The following is a 27,590-nucleotide window of genomic DNA, read 5'->3' as shown; positions in this document are numbered from 1 at the left end:
TTTTGAAGCGTCAGAGTTTTGAGTGAATAGACTTTCAATGGAGAGACAGAAATCTCTCAGACTTTATAAAAAATATCTTAATTTGTGCTTTGAAGATGAAGGAAAGTGTTACAGGTTCGGAACGACACGAGTGCGAGTAAATGATGACAGAATTGTAATTTTGGTATGAACTAACCCTTTAATACTAACTAAGAAGCATGCTTTAAAAGTATTGCTCATTGTTAGTTCCTATTAACAAATGTAAATGTAGCTATCTAATGTCAACAAATACTTTTTGTAAACTTTTACCATTCATTGTTTATGCTTAAAGAACATATAAAGAACATACATGCAAATCACAAGAATGGTTGAGGTGTTTATCTTTTTAACAATTCACTTATGTTTACAAAGTAAAAGCTGGAATGCACTACACAACTTTTTAAATCTGAACAGATGTGAAACTTTATTGTTGGCATCATGCACTTGCCGACTCTGTGAAGGGTTACGGATTGAAACTGACCATCGTACATTAAACGGATGACTGGTGCAACGTGAAGCGAGAAAAGCCAATAAAAACCCATTATAATCAGTGATGCTGTCTACACTGGATTCAGTGTGACACGACGAATCCCAGTGCCTACTTCTGACACAAAGAACTGAAGCTAAAAAATCATCACACACTGCACGATTTTCTGTGAAATCTGTTACCTCTGACTGTTCAATATCTGCACACTGGCTCTGACTTTCGGCAAATTGTGTCGGCTGTAAATCGGGTTATAAATCATGTAGTGTATTCCAGCCTCAAGCAGTGTCTAGCAGTGATTTTGTCTCGGTTCGTGCCAGTCGTGATGTGTGATCAATATCACAGAGGAGTCCAGACAGTCACGGGGTGTCGGACGACCCAGTTCAGACTTTGTGTGTCTCTAAAAATGCACAGTTAAAGAGTAAATCATTAGAGACGACGTCTTCAGGTTACTCACTGAACTGGGACGCTAGTGCCAGATTCTGTTTGCACGCTGACTTGCTTATTGGCTCTGTGAATATTTTGTCATTTTCAACATCAATGTTGTTTTTGCGTTTTGCAAAGTTGTACGTTTTATTGATCCACGTCTAGCGCGGTCAGCAAGAATTGAGTTGGCTGAACAAATTGTCCTATCTTGGCTGTCGTGAATGATTTCGCGAATGGACATTTAGAACAACGGCCAACTAAACCCCGATATCCCATTTAAACACAAATGATGGGATGGCCCTGGAAAGGCAACTGATTGCATTTATAAGCACCCAATCAATAAACTGTCACAGCACGAACAAGACGGACACACAGCAAACCCTCAGGGATGAACGATGGGCGTCTGAGTAGCGCAGACTCTTAAAGATTTCATCTCCGAATCCCAACAGAGCAAACACGGGCCGCGGACATGAAATATGCATGGAGCAGTTAACCTGTACTTCTCAGTCATGGCAGGTCGGGTCTTAAGTGGATCCGGCTCAGTCTCGATTTGTTTGGTTAGCTGTGGCTGGATTAGCCATGAGCACAGTCAAAGACCCGGCAGGGAAGACTGAGCATTACTGCACCTTTACCACACTTTGCTCTCTGAGAGCGTGACAGTGACCGTCACGTTTTTCAATGCTTTCAAGTATTACACTTATATGGTCCGTCATTATAAGGTAACTAGGCTGTAATGCAAATAATGCTACATTAACACTCCATCTACTATAGAAACAAGATTAACTAGTGATGTTCGAAATAGCTAATTTAGCACTGAGATAATTAGGCAATCATTAATTACTGAATGAGATTAGCCTCATTACAAACCAATATCTAACAATGACAAATTATAGAGAATTACCAATGATTTACTAATCACAACATTAACGTGTCTCAGTCGTTTTACTCTGAACATGGTCATACAATTCATCACTAATTACTCAAGTGTTACCTAGTTACTCGTCAAGAACTATTAGTGTAATGGACCATTATTTTAAAGTGTCTACTTCAAATTGTCACATTGTGTTACTTATTTGTGAAATTTAATAGCAATTTCTGAGTGACAATTGTTTCAGAGGGAATCCTAAATCATTTTTGTGTGTGCGCGTGTGTCATGATAATCAGAAAAAAAGTGAATGAACTCCTAATCCCATGATGCACTGCAAATGGGCATGACATATTCTGTAGGGATAGGACGATACACTTATCTCCCGAATCATTACTGTTGCGGTACTTGGGTGCCAAATCGATATGAATTGTGATTTGTAAGAATTACGATTCTACAAGTATAGGCCTATAGTAATTCAATATTACAATGTTTGTGTTACGGTGTTATTCATTTTGTCATGTTTCTGGTTTGTGGTTTCTCTGTCTTTGGTCTTTTATTCAGTTTGTGCATTGTTAATTGTAGCCTGTTATCCTAGTCATGTCATTATTAGGTCCCTTGTTTCAGGTGTGTTGTCTTGTTAGGTTGTATGGTCCCGCTCGTTGTTCTGATTTGCCCCAGCTGTGTCTTGTTCCCTGATCCCCTCTGTGTATTTATATCCTGTCTTCTCTTTTGTTCATGGTCAGTTATTGAATGTATGTTTTAATGTGCGTACCACGAGTATCTTGTCTGTTCTGAATATAATTAAAGTCTACTGCAGCATTTAGATCCGACTTCAGCCTTTGTTTCCACGCTTCGTAACAGTTTGCAATATTGCAATATTTGTTTGCTTTTTTAACATTATACCATGTGTGAAAAAAAATTTGGTAACACTTTATTTCAATAGTCCACTTTAGACATTCTACGAACTATAAGTGAGTTTGCATGTCAACTAAATGTCATTAGAGTATTAGTAGACTGTCTACTTAATATTTGCTAACACTTTGTTTTGATGCTCCCCCAACAGATATTCTACTGACTATAAGTAACTTGGCAACTACAAGTCAACTTATTCTACTAACCCGAACCCTAACACCTAACCATAACCTAACAGTCTACTAATACTCTAATGAGAGTTAGTTGACATGTAGTTGCAAAGTTACTTATAGTTAGTAGAATGTCTAAAGTGGACTATCGAAATAGTGTAACCAAAAATTCATGAATTATACTGACTATAAATGATGTATATGAAGATTTATATATATATATATAAAAAATAAAATTTAATCGTATCTTTTTTTTAGTTTTTTTTCAGGATCGTCGATCAGTACGGTACTACAAAATGGTCATTATAAATCATTGGACTTGACTGCATTTAAAAATGTGTCAATAAAATGTACAACAGAATTAGTTGTTGGTGGTATGACCATAATCTGTTTCATAAGGCGTTTTTCCACTGCATGGTACGGCTCACTTAAATACTTCCACCTCGGTTGAGGTTCCAAGAGACACTAAAATGTGACGTGTAAAGACTGCAGATCACTGACTGGTCAGAGAGAATCGTCATTGCCAGCATCATTAGATTTGCAACACGAGGCACTAAACCCTCCTGTGTTGTGCGTTTGTTTGTGTCAGGTTTACGATGATGTCACGGCGGCGCAACTATAACAATCAGTCTATAATCCCAGCCAGTGGAAAAGCAAACCGAGCTGAGCCTAACACCAATAGTATTTCTTTAAGATTTGTATTTCTTTAGTATTTCTTAGATCTCTTGAAATCAGAATCATTCAAAGTAGTTCTTTAGAAACATGACTGTTTATAATTCTGGAGCTCATGATTGGAGTGTATCAAAAGGTTTTTGGTTGAAAACCAATTGCTCTATGGCGAAAATGAATGGGATTTTTACTTCTGGAGTCTGACTGTTGCTTTTAATCTGTAATTCACAGTTTAAATCTGACAAGAGCCTCAACACAAGTCTTGGTAACTTCAAAAGCCATGTAGATGTGGTCTTTGCCAATGTTTTATTATGTTATCTTCTTCTTTACCCTGGTTAATGGAAATAGGATGTTACCCTCTTTTGGATTGCCAAACACATAAGACATGCTTATGAATTGATTTCGAGAAATTAGCATGTGTGCAATAGTGTTGTAGGCCTCAGTGAGAGATTAGTCAAATGAGAGTTCAGCAGTATCGACACTGACAGAGCACTCTCAAATTGAATTAAGGCTTTTTGTCTTCAGTTGTCTTTGTTATGGGTCCACAGTGGAGAAACAGCGTTTGACTCAAAATCTACCACTGCGCCGCACAGATAAAAGATCACATGCAGTTCACAGAAGAACTGCTGTTATTGTTTTTGTGCTTTTAGAATATTTAGAAACAGGTGTTTTCCATTTACAATCACTGTATTAGCAGCCATGGTGACATCATTCATCCTATAGGATTTAGCTGTGTTCCTCGATCAACATCCTTGATACCACTTCAATGCGTAACTCATCCCACACTATTTGTGGTTTGAACATCAATGATACTGTACAACTTTTAGAGATATTTCTGACCTTTGCCCGATGAACAATAAAACAGGTAAAACATCTGATTAGACACTGAAGGAGGGACCCTGGCCATATCCAGATTTCAAGTCAAGTAAAATGTATTTATATAGCTCTTTTCACAATACACATTGATTCAAATCAGCTTTACAGAAAACTAGTGGCGGTCTTAAAAACGGTCTTGACGACTGAAAAAAGGAAACTGAGGGCTTAAACACACAGGAAGAGTAATCAACTGAACAGAAACAGGTGCGTAAAACTAATTAACAACCAAGGAAACTAACTTGGGAACACAGGCAGGGAAAACAGGGACAAAACAGGCAGTTGAAATTTGATATAGTATATATATGTGTGTACAAAATTCCTGATTGCATAGATTCCTTTTGTAATGAACAGATTTTGTCTGCGCAAATTCGCCAAAAAAACATTAAATGTGACTGCAACTTTATGGTTGTAGACACTCACCTTTATCCTTGTTTCACACTCAAACAAAAGAAAAGCACCAGATGATTTATTCTGTAAATGCAGGGATCAGGCCCGGATTAACACAGTGTAGTGCCCTAGGGTGACCCCATCTGAAGTGCCCCCCGCCCCCCACATGAACATGCCATTTTAAATATCTTTATTTCCATCAAAAAAGGCATGGGAACTGCATGCACAACCATATGTCTAAAAAAAACATTGCAAACATATATACGAAATAAGCAAGCCCAAGAAAGACTGTTGCAAGCAACCGTATCAGATTTCAAATCGACAACAGCGTCACATATTTGCCCAGAAATAATGGTAAATAAGCCTTACCTTTAGCAGAAAATGTTTTTTCTAGACTTTGTGCATGCAAAATCGTTAATTCAGTTTAAATCCTCAGTCCATTCCCTTGACTAGTTCAGATTCAATAGCCAGCAGGGAGAGTGCAGACAGCCGCTTCTGTCTCATTTTTCACTCTTTTAAGTTGAGAGAAGGATCTCTCGGCCTCGCAGTTGGAAACGGACAGGGTTAAGAACAGTCTGAGTGCAACGAATACCCTTGGGAAAGTTGTCTCTTTTTTTTTTTCGTAGAATTTGCAACATATCCTCTGGTGAACAAAATGTCTCTTCCCGCATGAAATTTTTGATATTGCAGGTACTTTTTAAAAGGTGGCCATGTGTCGTGATATTTTCTCTTTTTTTAATGTAACCGTTAAGCTGATGCTGCATATCCATTTTGAATTTAATATTACAAATTGGCGGGCTCGACTCTGACTGGGTGGAGGGGGCAAATACACTGTGACCTGACCCAATCGCAATTCTCTACATGCATATATTTTTTTTATTCTCTCTGTATATATTGTCTCATTAACTGTTCATTTTGTATCTGAATCTCTTCCAGCAAAACAATATACAAAACATGAAATATTTTAAAGGTCTAGTCATTATCTTAATCACTTGGTTCCCCAGGGCACTCGCCCAATCCAGTCAATGGATAATCCGGCACTGGCAGTGATACGATTGTTTTCCACACTGATCTTGTGTCTTGTGGACAGTTTCCACACATGAGTGTGACACTTATATTAAACAAGCAGCTGCTGATTAGACAGAATGGCACACACCATTGAAACCCAGCAAAACACATAACCAGTCGCTCACTCCAGGGACCACGGCTTCATCCATCTGCGAACTTCTCCGTCAGGGGGCCTTCAACATAAAGCCTCACGGTACGGGGGGAAATCGCCCCTGTCCAGAGCCATTACGACTGTGCCGAGAGAGCGGCCCTCTACATATCTCAAGTTAATTGAAGTTGTGATGCAGCACCGGCCGTTGGGAGTAGCGATGGGTCTTTGTAATGGAGGTGGGAGATAAATTGTTTGCGACTTTTTGAGGCATCTCATCCCACTCCATCTCTCTGTTTCTTCTCCTCCCACTCCTGGCGCAGACAATAAGAGGGAAGTTTATTTTTATATATTATGCCTCTGCTGTGGTGCAAATGGGCCAGAACATGTTCAGATGGGTCAGCGGTGTCCCCTGAGGGAGTCTGTTTTACTGCCAGTTGGAAATATAATACTAACATTGCAGGCTGTGAGCATCGCACCACCCTTGCCCATCTTTCCATTGGCCCCCCGTCTGGAAGTGCTCTTGATTTCCAAACGGGGGGCCCGAGACGTTAACTCAAATCTTGCCGTGACCCTCTATAAACTACAACACACACACATGTGAAGGCTGCCGGATGCGCTGCGTTTTTTGGCAAGTCAATAAAAGGAAGTCACTCTCCATTTGGCCTGTAACATCACATGGTTCTAGTCGAATTGTAAGAGTAATAGTATGACCTTAATAGCGTGACTCGCTGAACCTGAAATAATGCAAAATAAAGGTTTACATCCAAGAGTATGTGGACAACCCCTTTTGATCTATGGGTTTAACCGTTTAAATCGACACAGATTTACAAAATAAAGCATATAGGCTTGCAATCTGTCCACTTTTAGTAGAATGGGGTCCGTCCAAGGAACAGTCGCAGGGAAAAAGAAACGCAATTGGTTGTATTGAATGTGCACTTGTGGTCTACTTCCAATCTTAAAAGTATATTTTTAAAGAACTGTACTTGCAGATAATATAATATTAATGAAATAAAAGGCCACTTGAGTGCACTTAAAGAGAGTAGACTTTCATGACTATGTTTCTTAACACACTTTCACTAAAAACCGAATGGGAACAAATCCCTTTATCCACGTTCCGACATCCACTGGAAGTTATAGCATCTCAGTGGCCTTGGTTTTGAAATGAAAGGGTCAGAAGACGCGGTCAAGGCTCTCCACATACTAATGACCAGGTATTTCTATTAATTCACTGCCACTGTAGAGTTTATTTCGGACGTTTGAAGGATTGTTACTGCTGAACTTTGAATCTTCAGGAGGAAACCATCTCAGGATTATCATAGCACACTACGACTTTTACTCTCATGGCGAGAACAAAACCTTTACAAACTGCTGAAGAGGAAATGCTCTTCCCTCGTGACCTGCAGTTTTTCAGATTCCACATCTTTTTAGCCTTCTCTCCAAAATGCATCAAAGCGTGCCTGTTCATGAGAAGAGCAAAGGGGTGATGTGGAGAGATAAGACAGTGGACAGCAAAGGAGAGTGTGTTAAAGATAGGATAAATGAAGTTCTAGAGATTGTGCATAACTCATATGTCCTCATTTCTCTTTTAAGGACAAACCGTTTACTGAGTAAATCATCTCACGCCCTTTATGTTCATTTATCTTCTCTTTTTGCTTTTTTTGCTTTTTTTTTACACAGGAATAGATAACCATGACTACAGCATTTTCAGCATGTAGTAAATCATGCGCTGCCCTCTAACGCCTTTCAGCAGAGGTGTGTGTCTCACAGGCTTGTGTGTGTGTGTGTGTGTGTTTGTTTCAGCGATGGACCCCGATCAAGAGAGCGTAGAGGCCCTGATGCAGAGGTTTAAAGAGAGTTTCCGGACCAACCCCACTATGGAGATAACACACTTCCAGAACGTTACACACAGCTCCTCCACTGGCCGGAAGAGAGGACAAACACACACCAGAGGTTTGCAATGCACTGACCCAATGACACACACAAACAAAAGCTCTTGTTGTGGTTGCTCATGACCTAATAGATTTCTCGCATGTGTTTCATTGACGTATCGCTGTTAGATCTGTTCCCAAACCTAGTGGACTACACTCTAAAAAAAATGCTGGGTTGTTTTAACCCAATTTTGGGTCAAATATGTACAAACCCAGCCATTGGGTTCAATTTTTTAATTTCATTTTTAACCCAACGTTTGGGTTTGTCCGTATTTGACCCAAAATTGGGTTAAAACAACCCAGCATTTTTTAGAGTGTAGGAAGGGAAGGATGAGGTTTCCCCTTAAGAATCAAAGTCTGACATCCACGAAATAATCAATAGAGTGTTGCGGGAATGAATCATATAACCTGTAAATAAATTATTATTTTTCAACTTCCTGTTACATCGTCCTGAAGTCAATGGGTTTTTGGTTAAATGCCTGAAATGAGGTCTGTGGTGAACACAAGTCCAATATATATATATATATATATATATATATATATATACACACACATTATTTAAGTTTTAAGTTTGACCATCTTTAAATTATATATTTATATAGATTAAAAATGTAACCTACAATGAAGAAAAAAAAATGCTGGATTGTTTCAACCCATGTTTGGGTCAAATATGGACAAACCAAACAGTTGAGTTAAACATTTAATTAAAAAATGCAAACCAATGGTTTGGTTTGTCCAAATTTGACCCAAACATGTGTTGAAACAACCCAGCATTTTATAGAGTGTATTTTGTTTCTTCTAAACGGTTTCATTTCAAACAAATGACATATTCTGCATGACGATTATTTCATATGTCAGCCTTTACAGCGTTAAGAGCTTATTTTTCTGAATCGACACTATCCAGCAGTGAATGTTTCCGAGAGAGCAGTGTGTGTGCTGTGAATGTGAATGAGGGAATACACACGGAAACACAGGTGAGAAGGCCTCCATCACACTGAGACTGGCTCATTACCCTTGCAGATTTCACAACAGTCTGCAAATCAGCCTGAATGAGTCAAACTAGTGGAAATGGACAAACTAATTACAAAGTAAACCACATGTTAAAACCAAAATTAGCTTGATCTGCGAATGACCTGTTTAGTAAAATTAGACCTCCGCCTCTCTGTCCATCGACCGTCATGACACCCGTATTGATGAGTATCCGGTGACTTAAGGTCAGAAAAGTAGAAAACAAAACATGCTTTTTAACTTGATTTTGTTTTAATAAATAGCATAATAATGTAAACTATGGTCACACTTTAGTTTAGGGTCTCACTATAACTATTAACTATGTATTTTGCCTCAATAAACTCCTAATTTCTGCTTATTAATAGTTAGAAAGGTCGTTCGTTGTTAAGTTTGGGTATTCGATAAGATTTAAGGGATGGAGAATATGGTCATGCAGAATAAGGCATTAATATGTGCTGTATATGTACTAATAAACAACCAATATCCTATTAATATACATGCTTATAAGCAACTAGTTAATCGTTAGAATCGGACCCTAAACTAAACAAATATTATAGTATTTGTTTATTTTGATAGTTTAATGTAAATGGTGTTAAAAGATCATAATACAAATACAAAGTAGTTCATATGAAGCAATGCTGACAGACTTTAAGTTTGATCTTGTGAAAAATAAGCACACTTTGCCATACTTTAAAAAGAGTAGTCCCACTTATTATACACTCTAAAAAATGCTGGGTTGTTTCAACCCAAATTTGGGTCAAATATGGACAAACCCAAATGTTGGGTTGAAAATGTAATTTTAAATTTTAACCCAACTTCAACTTTCACTTTCAACTGTACATTTTTTAATTACATTTTTAACCAAACATTTGGGTTTGTCCATATTTGACCCAAATTTGGGTTGAAACAACCCTTACAGAAAAAACACATGAATTTCACATGTTATCACATGTTTTCCACATGTGCCCACATGTGACCACATGTGACCACATATGCCCACATGTGACCACATATGAACAACATGTCATCACATGTGAACAATGTTTCACCACATGTGAACAACATGTCACCACATGCAGTAATGTTCGACCACATGTGAACAACATGTCACCACATGCAGTAATGTTCGACCACATGTGAACAACATGTCACCACATGTGAACTTAATGGAACACGTGGCACATGTGGAAAACATGTTATAGGTAATAATGTGGAGCTCATGTGAAATATATTTGCACGTTGTAATAGGTTTTAACATGTGAATTATGTTACCACGTCACAAATACTGTACATTTTTAGCTTCAATAGCCTTTTTCACACAAAATGCATAGAACATAAAGCTTATAATGCATGTGTATATACTAACACTTATATACACGTATAGTTTTTAATGAGTTTTTGCAATACTTTTATTTCAACACTGTTTACCATTTCTAAAGCTATATTGTAAATATATTTTACATAATCAACAGTATATTATATTTGATATAATCAATAGGCTACTGCAAGCACGTTTTCAAATAAAATAAAGTGGATATTAAACTTTTCATTTTAAGTGCTGCATGATTTTGACGTGGTTTAATCAATGCCGTGCGCGTGAACTTTCGAGTATTTCAAACACTGGAGCGGCCGGCGCGCAGAGTTGCCATGGAAACGGCGCGGGACCACTGCTACTGGTAAGCAACAAAACTCCCTCTCTCGATGTTGTTTAAACTTTTCACGGCTTTTTCCAGGTGAGATTAGTCTCTAAAATCACACGAATAATACTCACAACTGTTTTTGACATTTCTCTTACTTGTAATTGACACGATTCTGTTAAAAATTTACATGGTGTAGTGTCTTCGGAAAAAGTCCGTTAGGATCTCAACCGTTTTCTGAAGAGGTAGCAGCTAGCTAGGCTAACGTAATGTTAACTCGGTTGAACTTTTATTTATTAAAGTTTGGGCTTTTAATCACCTCTTATGTGTAGATGAGAGGTTTTGTAAAGGTTTTACTTGGAAGTGAGCTAATTTATTTAACACAAACGTAAACATAACGTATCGGTGATGTTACTTTCAGGAGCAAGAAAATTGGCTGAAACTAACGTTAGCTCAATGGTAACGTTAAACACATTTTGATTAAAAAATGTTCTGTGATTTCAGTAGTAACAAAATAACCCATAACAGAGAGAAAGCTCCACGACTTCAACATTTCTGGAGAAAGCTGCTGCCGGAGAAGTAACGTTAGGACACAGGTGAGCCGAGGAAGCTCATTAAATAACCTCATTTTATTTCTCAATTTGTTTTTTTAAATTGTTTATTTTAAGAAGGTTTTGACATCCAAACGAAGTTACACCGTATGAGCAAAATTAAATGAATAAGTAAACCCAAAAACAAATTCTGTTATCCTAGTTAAGAAATTATATTCTGTATATTCTTTAAATTCTTTCTCTTTTCTGCATTTCACCTCTGCTGTAGCTTCTTTCCTTTCAATAAACCTGGCATTGCATTGTTGGCTCAGTGACAAATGGCTTGTTGTGTTCTTAGATCCTTCAGTGCTGATGCCCTTCAACGGAGCGGAGTGGAGCTGATCTTCATCTCTAAAGCACTATTGATGAACCATATGATTAGTAAGTAAAACGCCAAACATACACTAATGTCAAACATACACTAATTGTCTTGGTACAAATGTTTATGTCTCTTTCTCTTATGTTCACCAAAAAACATTAAAAACAATAATATTGTGAAATAATATAAATAAATAAAAACTGTTTTCTATGTGAATATATTGTAAAATGCAATTACTTCCTATGATCAAAGCTGAATTTTCAGCATCACAGCTTCACATCATCCTTCATAAATTATTCTAATATGACGATTTGATGCTCAAAAAAACATTTATGATTATTATCAGTGTTGAAAACAGTTGTGCTGCTTCATATTTTTGTGTTTTTCAGGATTATTTGATGAATAGAAAGGTTAAAATAACAGCATTTATTTGAAACAGAAATCCTTACTCTCTCTTTTGATCAATTTAATGCATCCTTGCTGAGTAAAAATATGAATTTCTTCTTTTTTTTCTGTTCATTTTTAAATCTATCATTGACCCCAAATGTTTGAACATTAGTGTAAACTACCCTTCATATGTTTGTGGTCTATTTAACAATGAATCCTGGAGGGGAAAAAATGGTTTAAACTGTTACAATGGTTTACACAAACACATTAATCAGCACAACTGTTTTCAACATTGATAATAATCAGAAATGTTTTGGATGTTTACATGGTAAGAATGTATAGAATTCAAATATAAAAAACACTGACTCGTTAGGTCATGTTTACTCATTAAAGTCAGATGATTTCCTATTAATTCAATAGAATATGGTGACTTCAATTTACATGACGTCATGAGCAATCAAGTCATTTATATAGATCAGTGAGTAGTGCCCAGCATATCCAAGTCCACTAAAGGAGATTTCTCGCATTTTACCCCTAAACTCTGGAATATGAAGGTAAAAGAGTATCAAGACTCGAGCATGAACAATAAATACTTGTATGCTAAAATTTACACTCACAGCTCCAAAGTGAAAACCTCACCTAATATGCAATAACGTTGAAAAGATCACGGTTTCTGTCCTGACGAAAATGTTCTATTTTTTATTTTATTTTTTGCTTTGCAGAACAAGTCTGTGACTGACTTAATGAACCCAGTTGCTTTGGATCATGCTCAAAGATGTAAGGGTTACAAAAAGTTAACCAGAACTCTTATGGACTCCATCTTCTCTTTCGAAGAGATGGCAGCATGAACGGAAAAAAAGGGGTTGTTGGTGAAAAAAGAGCCTTGACCTACAAAAGGTGCAGCTAATAATTGGTAAGCATGTCTGAATATCTTTTATCAATAGTTATTATATATGACAAGCGCTGAGCGCGTCCGTCAGCGCCAGCCATAGCGCGGAAAGCACAGTTTGAATCTGACAGTTATGTCACTTCATGTCAAACTTGTTTTCAAATTTTAATGTAATCAATCTCATTTCTTACAGACCATGTCAAAAAGAGGCACCCAGGCATCGGAGGCACTGAGATCAAGGTCTGCATGGCACAAAAGTTAAAAGATCTGAGGAGACGAGCAGAAAGGTAATATTCAGACGATCCAACATCCAAGTGTGATCCCCATGTGGTCTGTTCACATTTGCGAAACCGACATGCGCGAGGACTGATGACTCAGTTTATTCCTCAGTCTACATTGTGATCTAATCACAAACTGTCAATAGTTTTTTTTATAAATGAGACGCACCACTCGTCTTATACAGTTGTTTAAGCAAGATGTATTTCCATAGCATATTTACGTAAAACGTTTAATGACATAATAACATTACAAATGAATAATAATTAATTATTAAGCCCCATAAAAATGCTTTTCAGAAACCTACGGGGTGACGTCACGGACACTACGTCCATATTTTTTTTTACAGTCTATGGTTTGCACTGCCCTAATCTTTGATCTTTTTCTATCCCAAAACAGGATGCCTGCTGCAGGAGACACAAAGGACTGAGACAACACACTTTCACAAACGCACACCACACACACACACATGCGCGTATACCTGCGTTTTTTGCGGCTTTTTATGTATAATTTTAATTTGGTTTTGCTTTGTTTGTTTTAAACATTCAATTTGTATTGCATATTTTGAAATGAAATAAAAAGTGAAAAAAAATTTTTTTTGAATTATTTGTTTTAATGTTGGGAAACATTAGGCTATAGAGCCTACACAAGAACATGGTAGGCCTACCGTTTTCTGTGGTATATTGCTTAATGATTTTTACATGGATTTCACATGAAGTTACAGGTTTACATGGTGTGTAGCTTTAACATGGATTGTTGATGGGTTTCAAATGTCATTCTATGGGTTTCACATGAGATATTTTACATTTCACATGATATCTCATGGGTTTCACATGTGATTAAATGTTTCACATGGGAATTTTACGTTTCACATGTAAGCTCATGGATTTCACATGGGAATTTTGGGTTTCACATGCAATCCCATGGGTTTCACATGTAATCACATGGGTTTCACATGCAATCACATGGGTTTCACATGCAATCCCATGGGTTTCACATGTAATCACATGGGTTTCACATGCAATCCCATGGGTTTCACATGTAATCACATGGGTTTCACATGTAATCACATGGGTTTCACATGGGTTTCACATCCCATGGGTTTCACATGTAATCACATGGGTTTCACATGCAATCCCATGGGTTTCACATGTAATCACATGGGTTTCACATGCAATCCCATGGGTTTCACATGGGAATATACATGGGTTTCACATGAAAATGTTCCAAAACCACACGTTTCCCATGTGCAAATTACCTTTAACATGTGCAAAGCACATGTGTTCCACATATTTCACATGTTAAATTTCACATGTGCAAAATCACATGTCCACGTTGTCACATGGGATCACATGTGTTTTTGCACATGTGAAACTCATGTGGTTTTTCTGTAAGGGAACCCAGCATTTTTTAGAGTGTATGAATATAATATTTTTGGACACTTTAAATAAAAAATTTAAGGAAAATGTATTAGTTTACATGCAATCAAATGAGCTGTAGAGTGTTTTTGACCCACTTAAGTAGGACTTAAATACATCCGTATATATAATTGCGTAATTAAGTGATTATGACCATAATGTCCAAAAGTGTCCCACTTGTCATTTCACAATTTTCCATTTCCGTTAAGTATGCTCAGTTCCATTAACACTGTGTAAACATCAAATTAAAACATAAATATGCATTGAACTAAAAAAAAAAAAAAAACACGGAAGAGACTTTGCCTCATCATTTCATAAATTCACAACACGCCACTGACGCCCAATCAGGTCAGAGCTTAAAAACATCCCATCCCATTAGCCTCAGTGCTCAGCCACAATTTCCCAGCGCCGGTGTTCACCCTGAAATTAAACCCGAGCGAATGCGGAGTCTGTCGGGTCGGAGCGCTAACGGGGAGAAGCGTGAAAAGAATCCGTATTAGCCTTGATTTTGTAACTCCTCATCGCACCGGCTCACTTTCTTGGGCTCTTTGAAATCAAATCTTTCCAGGACCTTTAATTATTGCCCACGAAAAAATATTGCCTTTAGCACAAAACTCTTCTCTTTTTTTTTTTGCTCTGCATCCACTGAGGGTAACAAACAAGCTAATGGGCTAAACTCTGGCGCAGAGCTGGAACTCAATTAAACCGAGAGGACGTGAGAATCCATCGTGGCGCTAGGAGTAGATTAGCCCTCTCCGGAAATAAAAAGGAACCAAATGAATCAAATGCACAGTCAAATATTACGGTCAGTGTGATACAGTAATACCTCTGTGCCTGACGCTGCATTTTGTGTCGAGAAATTCAGTTTTTATCTCATGGATGGTGATTTTGCTTTCCACACAATTCCCAGTGCACATTTGCATGGATTTACACGCGGGGTTGGTCTCTTAAGTAGATTAAGACTCAGAAAGGTTGAGGGAGGGGAGCTGCTTATGCCAGTTTTATGGTCAGAGATGCCAGCCTGGAACACTGGATTGGTTTAGAAGTTCTTGAGGCTTGTGCAAATGGTTTAAAGGAATATTTCAACGTTCTCACGCTCATTTTGTTCCAAAAAAACTGATAAAAGAGCATCAGATTGCAATTAAAGTTGGTCATATGAAGCATGTGCTGACATATTCTGAAAGTGCAAGTGACTAACTGCATGTTAATTCCATGTCAATTGTAATTAAATAATTTTTTATAGTAATGCAATTATCTGAACTTTACAGTGCTTTTTTACCCACTTAAGTAAGTACATCTTTATATGTAATTTCATAATTCCATCTATTATCTTTGAAATATGTTTAAAGTGTTCTGCAGAATGTGCTGATAAGCATTTATGGTAAATTGAAATATACTTCCATTTAATTTCTTTTTAATCTTGTGTACACTTGTAAAGCTAGTTTGTCACATTGTAGACAATACATCAAAATAAGTGTACTTTTAAGCATGACAAAATATTATTAAAACACAATGATTTAAAATGTACTAAACATTTAATTTGACATTATTACAAAATACACTTTTAATTTGACTTTTAACTCCCTTTAAGTACACTTAACCCTCTGGGGTCCTTCGGCCCAAATGGACCCGAAGCATTTAAACAATTTTTTTTTTTTTTTTTTAAATCATAGCTTTATCGGAATGGTCCGAAATTTGGTGACTTTGTTGGTACTTGGTATATGAACACCCAAAAAAATTGGGGACAGGATTTGAATAGTCTAAGTGGTTGTAAAAAAAATAGTCACACTCAGGACCTTCGGGTCCAAATGGACCCGCATAGGAAATGAATGGGAAATTGGCAAAAATGTGAAAATACACAGTTTTTTTGTGCGTACAATCTACAAATCAGCCACGATCCAGAAAAAAAGCACACAACAGTGAAGGGGTGAATCTATAAAACATCAAGAGTGCAAAACAGACACATCCACACACAAACACACTTTTATACACATACACACTAATAAATTCAGATTACATATGGGTTTTGAATTTTTAAAATGCTCAGTTTGTCCACCAGATGGCATCCATCTCATTAAAAAAAATGCTTTCATGAGGCCTAGGCTTGACTCTAAAATGAAATACAGCTTAAAAAAAAAAAAAAATTCTATTATATTCAATGGGGAAAAAAATGGGTCATAATTATTGCATTAATATTAATTATAAATCATTTTTATTTTTGAAATTATCTCAAAACACCAAAAAAGAAAAGAAAAAATATTATAAAAAACAAGTAAAAAAAAAAAAAAGATGATTTTTTTTTAAATAAATATTAATCCCACCCTTCCGGCCCATTTGGACCCGAAGGTCCTGAGTGTGACTCTGAAATGAAGGACCCCATAGCCTTTTATTTCATATTATTTTATCTGCAAGCACAGATTTATTTATATATACATACTTTAAGAATATTAAGAATGATTAAGTGCACTTCTTTTTCATAAAGGTGTGCATGTTTTAGAGAGCCACATGCAATGGGAACATTTTTAATTACTTCAAATGAACATTTCCACACACAAAGCTATTTTAGTAACACACACACGATTTAAGGTGCTTAGTTTTGGAGTGACGTGAGGGTGAGAAAAGGATTTCTGAATCATCGTCTTGCATGGACTATACCTTAAAATGTCGGAAGGAGACTCTTGTACGAGTTCAATAAGCTTGATTAAGCTCGGCGTGAGGTTTCTATTTGTGTGCCCTCAGAGTCAACCAATTACCATCTTTAACGCCATTCAGTCAGAATAATTTCCCCAAACATGACAAGACAGCGAGAGAGTTCTCGGCTGGTGTCAGTGTGGTAAGTGTGTGTTGGCAGGCGCAGATATGAAGTGTCTCTGACAGTGATTAGCTATGCTAACGTGACCCGTGTGTCTGCAGGGGAGAACACCATCTGTGTCCAAGCCGAGAGGTCTGACACGAGCACTCATACTCCTGACACTAATTATTCACAGCCTCTGTCACGGCTGAAGAAAGGAGTCATGCGACACTTGGATGTTATTTGGATGTTTGGATAGTTGGTCTCCTCAACATTTGATGGAATACTAGGTTAATCTAACTTGGATACATGTTTCTATTTCATTTCAGTAAGTCGTGCTCTTTTTTCCATGTGGAAATCAGTCTTTAAAGGGATAGTTCACTTGAAAATAAAACAAATCTGTCATCATTTACTCGCCCTCGTGTTGTTCCAAACCTGTATGCGTTTCTTTATTCTGTTGAACATAAAAGAAGATGTTTTAAAGAATGTTGGTAATCAAACTTCCATAGTGGGGGAAAAATAGGTAACACTTTATTTTGATGGTCCCTTTAGAACATTTTGTTAGGGGAAACTCGAAAAATTTGAATATCGTGCAAAAGTTTATTTATTTCAGTGATTCAACTTAAAAGGTGAAACTAATATATTATATAGACTCATTACATGCAAAGTGAGATATTTCAAGCCTTTATTTGTTATAATTTTGATGATTATGGCTTACAGCTTATGAAAACCCCAAATTTAAAATTAGAATATTGTGAAAAGTTTGAAAAAGCTGTAACTTATAACAAATAAAGGCTTGAAATATCTCACTTTGCATGTAATGAGTCTATATAATATATTAGTTTCACCTTTTAAGTTGAATTACTGAAATAAATGAACTTTTGCACGATATTTAAATTTTTCGATTTTTACCTGTAAGTATCTTTGCATCTACATGTCAACTAACTCTCATTCGAGACTGTCTGCTTAATATCTGCAAACTCTTTATTGTGTTGGTCCTTCAACAGACCCTACCAGTCTACTAATACTCCACTAATACTCTACTAATACTCTACTAATACTCCACTAATACTCTACTAATACTTTACTAATACTCTACTAATACTCTACTAATACTCTACTAATACTCTACTAATACTTTACTAATACTCTACTAATGCTCTACTAATACTCTACTAATACTCTACTAATACTCTACTAATACTCTACTAATACTCTACTAATACTTTACTAATACTCTACTAATACTCTACTAATACTCTACTAATACTTGACTAATACTCTACTAATACTCTACTAATACTCTACTAATACTCTACTAATACTCTACTAATACTCTACTAATACTTTACTAATACTCTACTAATACTCTACTAATACTCTACTAATACTCTACTAATACTCTACTAATACTCTACTAATACTCTACTAATACTTTACTAATACTCTACTAATACTCTACTAATACTCTACTAATACTCTACTAATACTCTACTAATACTCTACTAATACTCTACTAATACTCCACTAATACTCTACTAATACTTTACTAATACTCTACTAATACTCTACTAATACTCTACTAATACTCTACTAATACTCTACTAATACTCTACTAGTACTCTACTAGTACTCCAATGAGAGCTAGTAGACATGTAGGTGCAACATTACTTATACAGGTGAAACTCGAAAAATTTGAATATCGAGCAAAAATGTATTTATTTCAGTAATTCAACTTAAAAGGTGAAACTAATATATTGTATAGACTAATTGCATGCAAAGTGAGATATTCCAAGCCTTTATTTGTTATACTTTTAATGATTATGTCTTTCAACTTATGAAAACCTTTTCACAATATTCTAATTTTGACTTTGGGGTTTTCATAAGCTGTAAGCCATAATCATCAAAATTACTACAAATAAAGGCTTTAAATATCTCACTTTGCATGTAATAAGTCTATATAACATATTAGTTCAACCTTTTAAGTTGAATTACTGAAATAAATGAACTTAAGTCAAAGGCTTCCATCAACTGTCTGGTTACCAACATTCTTCAAAACATCTAATTTTCAGTTCAACAGAACAAAGAAACTTATACAGGTTTGAAACAACATGACGTTGAGATGACATAATTTTCATTTATAAGTGAATTATCCCTTTAAGGAGAGTCCATCTTTGTTTTGACGCAGATTTAAGCGGGTGTTGATGAAGCATTATTGCTGTCCCGATCTCTGCCTGTATTGTCTTGGACTCTTATTTTGAAGATCTGTGTGTCCAGATGTGTTGCATTGCTCACTTCATGTGTCCGTGCTGCTGTTCACTTGTTAGTTACAATAGTTTCTCCTTTGCCAATGCCTAAACATTACAATTGCCTTCCATTTCTGTATTTTTTTTCGTTTTTCACCACTGCAAGCTTGTGTACGCTGCACTGTCCTCGAGTAACTCACATCCAGCCCTAATCAAACACACTGCTGGCAATTAGGAAGTAATCCTGAAGATCTTGACTTGATTGTTCAGGTATGTTTGATTGGGGTTGGAGGAAGAAGGACACCGGCTTTCATAACTGTGTGAGACGGATGTATGTGGCTGTGCCTCGGCTTTAAGATGCTTTAAGAAGTTTAATTTTTCAAAAATCAGGAGAAAGCAAGTGAAGATGACATTGATTTTGGACGTGCCTTGATATCTTTCCTAGCTCACATGCATCCTCCGAAGACAGCATTGATAAGCGTTCGGCACAGAAGAATGTGTCTTCCCTTGCAAAAAAGAAGTATAGCCTAAGTCAAGTTTACTTTGGTAACACTTTATTTCGATAGTCCACTTTAGACATTCTACTAACTATAAGTAGATTTGCAACGACATGTCAACTAACTCTCAGTGCTTAATATCTGATAACACTTTATTTTGATGTTAGTTAGTAGATTGTCTAAAGTGGACTATCGAAATAAAGTGGAACCTTTATTTTAAGGAAACTCATGTAATGTTCAAGTACATTTTCCAATTATAGTACACAGTTCAATTATTATGTACAGGTGAACTGTTAACTTCCTATTTACTTCTAGCTTACTAATTTATAAAATTACACTTTGAAGTAAACTCACTGTAAACTATGAATGTTTGTTTATCCTGCAAGTAAACTTGTAAGTTTTCAAATGAACTTTACCTCATACTGATAGTTGATTATCTATCTTTGCACTTTAAGTTTACTAGGTTACTAATTTTTTTTTTTTTTTACTTTAACCCTTTAAGACCGACGGGAGCGCCGGCGCTCCCGTTTGCGTGTGTCTGTTTAAAAGCCTATAGAAACTGAAACCAAATTGCTAGCTCAATCATTCTTTTTGCATACAAAACCAGAGATGTAACATGTTCAGATCAAGCCTCCAACATGCCCATGTTGCGTTGTTTTCACCCTCTAATCAGTCTGTACAAACTGCGTAATATGCGTTTACAAAAAAACCCCACAAAAATGCATTGCACGTCTTTGCACACGTTCTGTAGATCTGCGATTGATAGTTACGTCTTCCGATGGCTCATTGACGTATCACGTTCTGTGCACTATGACCCCCGGGTGTGTCGCATGTTGTGACGTCACAAGCTGCGTCATTTGACCATGCGTTTGACTCGCGTGATTTTTTTTTTCCCAAACCACTTCAGCGGAAATCCCGCCCTGCAGCCGATTCTAAAGTTTTCATTGCTCATGTCAATCACTGTACAGATTGCCTACACCAAGCACTGATCCCTAAACCAATGAAATCGGCTGCAGGGCGGGATATCCGCTAAAGTGGTTTGGGGGGAAAAAAATCACACGTTTGACTCCCGTTTGACTCCCATTTGCTATATGTTCCTTCTTATCGTTATTGTCTTTTTACCATTGCTTTATTTTATCATTTCTTTCTCCTTTAGACACTCACAAATACAAGCACATTCACACACACACACACACACACACACACGCGTGCGCGCACGCACGCAACGTTATGTCTAAACGAAAGTACACGGACGCGGAGGTTTTGGAAATTCTAATTGCGTCCGATGATGATGAACTATACGTCTGCTCATCTATTTATTTTATATTTTAACCAATTCAATGTTCAATCAATATTCAAAAGCAAAATGTTATCTGTTTGACCACAAATGTAATTGAATATTTTACATGGCATTTCCCCTCCCTTTTTTTGAATGAGTGTATCTTAAAAACTAATTTATGTAAACAGTTCAAATCAATTCTGTATAGTTTTAAATTGATTTATGCACGTTTTTCACATTGACAAGTTTGAGGTTGACATTTATCCATTTTTTGTATTGAATAAAATATGTAAAAAATAAATAATTAAAATTGTTTTTCTTTTTGTTTATTGCACTTTTGAGATATTTATCTAGTTACTATTGATTTTTTACAAACATAGCCTTCAAATTGGGAGACTAAGGATTATTTTGATGTATGGCATATGAAAATGCTCAAAAGAATGACAGCACAGCATGTAAAAATACAAAGATATACTCTGGTGGAATTGTTCTATGGCAGGTCATAAAGGGTTAACTGTATTACTTGATGTTAACTTCTATGTACAATACATATAATTAGATGTATGCCAATGATTTATAAAGAGACTGGTTCCTTTAGCTATTTTACTTGTTACTATAAACTTAAACATGTACGTTTATAAGATTGAATGTAAGATATATGCTGCAATATCAAAAGAGTAAATAAGACTACAAGCCAAGTATACCTAGAATACTTAAGTTTACTTTTCTTAAGTATATCTAAATAAAAATATTAAGTGCAAGGCAAATATATGTTATACTCGTCAGTAAGGATACTCGCTGTAAGTATATTTATCTTTAAGTACAAAAGAAAGTAAGCAAAGTATAGTTATATTTAGTTTAAAACAAGTATACTATTTGAATAAACTTCTTGTGTGAACGGTCCTGTGGAAGGATACTGTATATAAATAAATAAATATAGACACCGCACGGATGCTCACTGGAGTTTACATCTGAGCTTATATCTTCAGATGAAAGGCTGTGCGATTCAGTGCCACTGGAAAGGGACAAATGAAATATATATTTCATACAGGCATATTTTTTTTCTGCTGCCGGTAAATAGATTCTGTGAAAAACAGGCCCACAATCAAATATGAATTGAACAGATCTATGTTGTTGACAAAGCACTAGGTTTATGAATACATTTAATAAGTGACTGTATGTGAACACATGACTGCATGATATCTCATCTTGAAGGATGCTGCTGCTTTATAGGCATTGTGTGGTTATACTTATTCCTTTACATTTTCACAGCCTTGTTGTGTTTATACTCACGCTCTCAAATGTAACTTGTAGATTTTTAGACGTTGCTTTTTGCACATTTCGCTCTGTTACTGTTTTGATCATCGTTCTGAATCCGATCTGGATGTAGTCTTTGACAAAAACGGGCTTCATGCTTTTTTTTCATGAAACTTACCCACATTTAAGTGTTGATAAAAGAGAGTGCATGAAGCTGAATAAAACGTTTAAAGCAGAGAGTCTGTTCTTTCTTTTGATATATAGTATGTTCATATTGATATTCATAAAAATATAAATATTGCTTAATAGGCTTTATAAAAATGTTAATGGCGGCGCAGCGGCGCTGACCAGCGCTGTGAACGTCACTAATAATATAAAGCTCATTTTAACAGCACGGGTCTATTCAATCTTAACAATTAAGTGAAAATAATAATCCAATCGCTAAAATAAGCACATAAATTCCATTAGGAAAGACTAGAAAGATTAAATGCGTTCTTACCGGATTCAGTGCATCTTGAATTTATATTTTTTGTCTGATCTGGCAGCTTCGAGTAGGGCCTTCTCGTTCATTATGTGTCTGTAGAACCAATAACAACGGCTGCACTGCGCATGTTCAGTGTTTTATTATTAACATTTTTTATTGTAGAATTGTAATTTAAAGGACGATGAAATAAAATGATGCAGACAAAATTAAAATGCGGGACACTGATTATGACTTCGGGACTTTCCCCTTTATTCAAAAACGCTGGCGGGGAAGGAGTTAATATGCATGGGTATAGTGATTCTTGGCTCATCATGAAACATCATTATTAAAAGAAAGAGTAATATTCAGCTGTGTAGTCGGCTTTGGTTGTGTAGTGTAAATTGGTTGTACACTGTAAAAAAAATCCCGTTGTTTTTACGGAAAAAAACTGGCAGCTGTGGTTACCAGAACTTTACCGTCAAAAATACGGTATCAATGTTACTGGTTTTACAGACTTAACTTAAAATTTACAGTAATAAACCGTATTTCATTATCTGATATAATGTTAATTTACCAACCTATTGAAGTATTAATATCTGTTTTGTACCATTGTAATACACTGACAACTAACAATAATCACAGCAGTGATGAGAGTCACATGATCAATCAAAGATCATCACAAGCAGTCTTCCACAAGAAAATTAATACTATTATATAGAAGCTGCACAGTGTAGATTGGCAACACACATGATTTTTTAAAAATGCAATAAACATTAATTTAACAACCTTAAATGTAACAAAACCCTAATGTACATAACTGATTAGAAAATAACTAAGAAAACTAAGAAGATACATAGTTATTTCAACAAAAATAAATCAAATGTGAAGTGTCACGCAGGGAATTGTTGGAATGTCAATTTACGGGTTTTCACTGTAAATTATACCATGAGTTGCTCTTTTTCACTTTCAAAAACTGTAAATTTAACGGTATTTTACAGTAAAATTACATTAAATGTACCGTAAGATCTATTACAGTTATTTACCGTATATATAGTAAGGAAACTTTCTGTGAACCAATTACCAGTTTTGCACTGTCGCATTTTTTTTCGGTATTTTACCGTTAAAATCACGATCATTTATTTACAGTGTAGTTTTTCCCTCTTGTGCTTTGCTTTGATGCTTTTCTTTTAATTGCCACTCATTGACTGGGGCTCTGCTCATCTGCATATACCTCTGCTAGAAACATCTCAGTCTTTCTCTCTCCTCTGTTACAGCGTCTGGTTTGATCTGTTCAGACGTCTCTCTCAGGCCCGCTTACATGAGATCTCTCCTTGCTCTACTTCTGTTCATTTGAGTTGTTTGAAGCTTAAACATGAAAGTGTGGAGCGTATGTGAGTTTTGGAGACCGTGAGAGGAGAGGTGATGATGATGTGTGATAGAGAAAGGCAGGTTTCTCAGGCACATTTCAATCTTTTTGGTTTTTATGACAATAGTGTGATTACAGCTCAGAGCGCCAGACAGGTTGTGTCTGCATGATCGCGAGCTCTCGGATGATTCACAGCTGTTGAGGGTTTTGTTTTTAGCCCTGAAGGAGGAGAGTGAGATAGAGTTACTGCAAAACCTCAGTCACACTTTTAAAAAACATGTTTCTATTTACAGTACGTTCTCGGGTTCAAAAGTCTGTGACATCTAGTGAAAATGCATGTGTTTTGAAGTTTATTGGAAAGTTATTGACAGCAGCATTGGAGCTACATGGAAAAAACCTCATAGTAATGTTCTCCAGCATGTTTGAGATGATCATCTCGAGCTTCAAACATGACAAATGTCTGTCACATAAAGAGTCACATAACAAAGAATTGGGTTCAAATTGTGGCTCTGTGCTGTCAAGCACTCATTTATTTGTCTTCCTCTGTGTATAGAAATTTTAAATGTAATTATATCATTTTACAGTTTTTTCAAAATCCTAAAATTTGTATAAGCCATTTTACATTATCCACAGAGGCCGTGCATAAGTTAATGTGTAAAACCATAAACTCGCAGTGTAACAATTTAATTGTGTCTGTCAGGTTGCTAAAACACATCAAAAACATAATAACTATTTACACTTGACAATTACAACAATTACGCAAAAAGTAACATAACGCATTCCATAAAAAGAAACTCCAGTAAAGAAAAAAAAAAATATATATATATACTAAAATCTATTTAAAATAAGTTTATTTATTGACGTATCACTTAAGCTGATATAAAATTATAATTAAACTTTATTTGAAGCACTTATTTATTGCATAATGCACATTTCTTAATATTAATGAACTTTAGTTATCCAGAAATAGTGCTGAAGTTCAACTAAAGATATTTGATTGATGCTAAAGTAAAACTATTGCAAGAATATTTTTGGTTCACTTTAAATATCTTACATTTAAAGACTGAAATGATCATACTATCCTTACTAATAGTGATATTAAAGCTTAAGTACAGAATTAGTTGTTTTAAATCAATCAGTTTAGTATACCAACAACACAAGTGCAGGGTATTTTTTATGATGTACATAAATATGTAAATGTATTTCTAGTATACTTAGCTCAAAATATTTGTTTTTACTAGGGAAGTAGCACAATTATTAGGGAGTAATGCAATATTGTAACACATTACTTTTAAAAATTACTTTCCCCAACACTAGTATTAGTAAATGTTGAAATGAACATTATAAGCTTAATAAATGCTTTAGAATTATTTCTCATTTTAGTTCATGTAACTAGTGTTAACAAAAAGGCCCTTATTGTAAAGTGTTCCCATTTATTTTTATTTTTATTTCAGTGAAAGCACAAAGGACTGTCATTGTATGCAAATGTGTCTACTGTATGTGTGTTTGTTTGCATGTGTTTGTTTGCACACACACAAACACACACCCACACTGCACAGAGTGCATATGTATGCACAAATAGCCAAGAGCAATGACTCTGAGTGGCTCAGCAGGTTTATAATGAGAGAGTCACTCTGGTCCTCATGGGCCACGACGAGCGTCACCGCATCCCGCTGGAGAAAACACAACCTGTTTAAAAGACATCTAAATAAACCAAAAATTAACTTACCTAGAAGAAAAAAAAAAGAAACTGTAAAATACTTTAACACGTTTATTAATGGTGTTTGCAAACTCAAGCATTAATATTACTATAGGGCAAGTATAAGGATTACAAGCACACACAAAAAGATATCAAAATTTGTGCACAGCAGTGTTCTTGTTGCAGACTCGAGTGACACCTCAAATATTGCAGCTTTTAGAGGAGAGATTATTTTCTAAGCAATCAGACTTACAATTATTATTCAAATGCAGCTCGGCGGATTGAATGAGTGCACAGGCAATTACTGTTGAGTGTCAGTCATATATTTGTCAGTGCATTTTGCAGAGTGCATTTGATGTTTCATCCATTTGTAGAAAATAAGAAAAGAACAGCCCGGTGCATTAATATGCCTGCTCTCCTAAACGAGCCGTTAATCAAAGTTTGAGGACACGCATAAACCTGATGAGTGGTGTAGGAGCCAATGGAGCCGTAAACATCTCTGGGACCCGGAGCGCTCCGCGATGTGCACCCATGATTCTGGAGCATAAAATCTGTCAGCTTTATTTGTAGTCCACTTATGATGACTTCACTGGCCCTGGCCTGAGGTGGCTGCTTTTATTGCAAGTCGTCTCAATCTATTCTGAATATTACACTTTCTTGCTAAAGTATCATGGGAGATAAAATTAGCAATTGTAATATAGTTCCAGCAATTAGCGGAATCCAGTGGCTTCTGACAGATCATATTTTGTGCATACTGGGATTGATCCAAGAGAAATTGCTTGGTACATACTTGTTTTGTATTGTATGTGTATGTTTTGCCAATCATTATTACATATTTGGGTCTTTAGCGACCCGGATCTATATCTAACACGGATGGATCTCTACCTGTCGTGGTAGTATAAAACTCTCTTGATATTAGATTAACAATTAAAGAAGAATAAAATGAAGCATGTTTTGTTACCATTTGGAGCTTGGAAGGGTTCAATTAGATTAGATGTTTTATACCATCATCACTGTCCTCGTCAGAGCTCATTTCCCAGTACATTCAGCATCTGGCTCATATTCGCAATCTCAAACATATTCTCAAAACTATCATTCTCAACATCTTCAGCTCGACAGCTTCTTCACCAGATCCACCATCAAGTGACAGCGACACTAATATTTGATTGGGTTCAGTACTTGCTCGCTGAGCCATTTCAAGTTTCGCTGATGATATTTCCTATTCTTTTGTTTTCTGCCTGCATTAACAATGAGTGAATTGTCACTTCATAATTGTGTATCAGGCATTGCCACCTTCTGAAAAAAATGTGAATTGCACTTATTCAATCATCAAAGATGAAATTATTGTTGTGCTGAGGAGTTCAATCAGGTGTATTTGATTAGAAAGAGCTTGAAAATGGCTACTGTAGGTGTGCCTCATGTACATGTACTCATGGCTACTGTAGTGGCTCATGTAGTCTACCAAAGCCAAGGCATATTCATGTTCCCTACATTGATCCTTGCAGTGTTTCAACGGGCTCATCGATGATGGGGAGTAGCTTGGCAGTGATATCCTGAGAGTAGTTCTCTGA

The 27,590-nt window shown here is 36.1% G+C and overlaps 1 protein-coding gene and 1 long non-coding RNA gene across 3 annotated transcripts in view; both read left to right on the top strand.

Moving 5' to 3' along the window:
- Positions 1-27,590, top strand: part of LOC130089428 (astrotactin-2-like) — a 482,727-nt gene that overhangs the window by 182,043 nt on the left and 273,094 nt on the right. The window contains exon 4 of the mRNA XM_056256733.1: positions 7,770-7,919. Within this exon, the coding sequence (XP_056112708.1) occupies positions 7,770-7,919 (150 nt within the window). The remainder of the gene's footprint in view (positions 1-7,769; positions 7,920-27,590) is intronic.
- On the top strand, positions 10,461-13,495 carry LOC130089433 (uncharacterized). 2 transcript variants are annotated; one of them, XR_008807571.1, is made up of 5 exons: positions 10,461-10,638; positions 11,047-11,138; positions 12,561-12,751; positions 12,921-13,014; positions 13,403-13,495. It is a non-coding gene; the product is annotated as an uncharacterized LOC130089433 (long non-coding RNA). The 2 variants fall into 2 exon arrangements; XR_008807572.1 differs by lacking the exons at positions 10,461-10,638; positions 11,047-11,138 and adding an exon at positions 11,434-11,513.

The sequence above is a fragment of the Rhinichthys klamathensis genome, unplaced genomic scaffold (genome assembly GCF_029890125.1).
Source record: "Rhinichthys klamathensis goyatoka isolate OS25496 unplaced genomic scaffold, OSU_Roscu_1.1 h1tg000132l_1, whole genome shotgun sequence".
Taxonomy (NCBI): Eukaryota; Metazoa; Chordata; class Actinopteri; order Cypriniformes; family Leuciscidae; genus Rhinichthys; species Rhinichthys klamathensis.
This window is presented reverse-complemented; position numbering and strand designations above follow the sequence as displayed.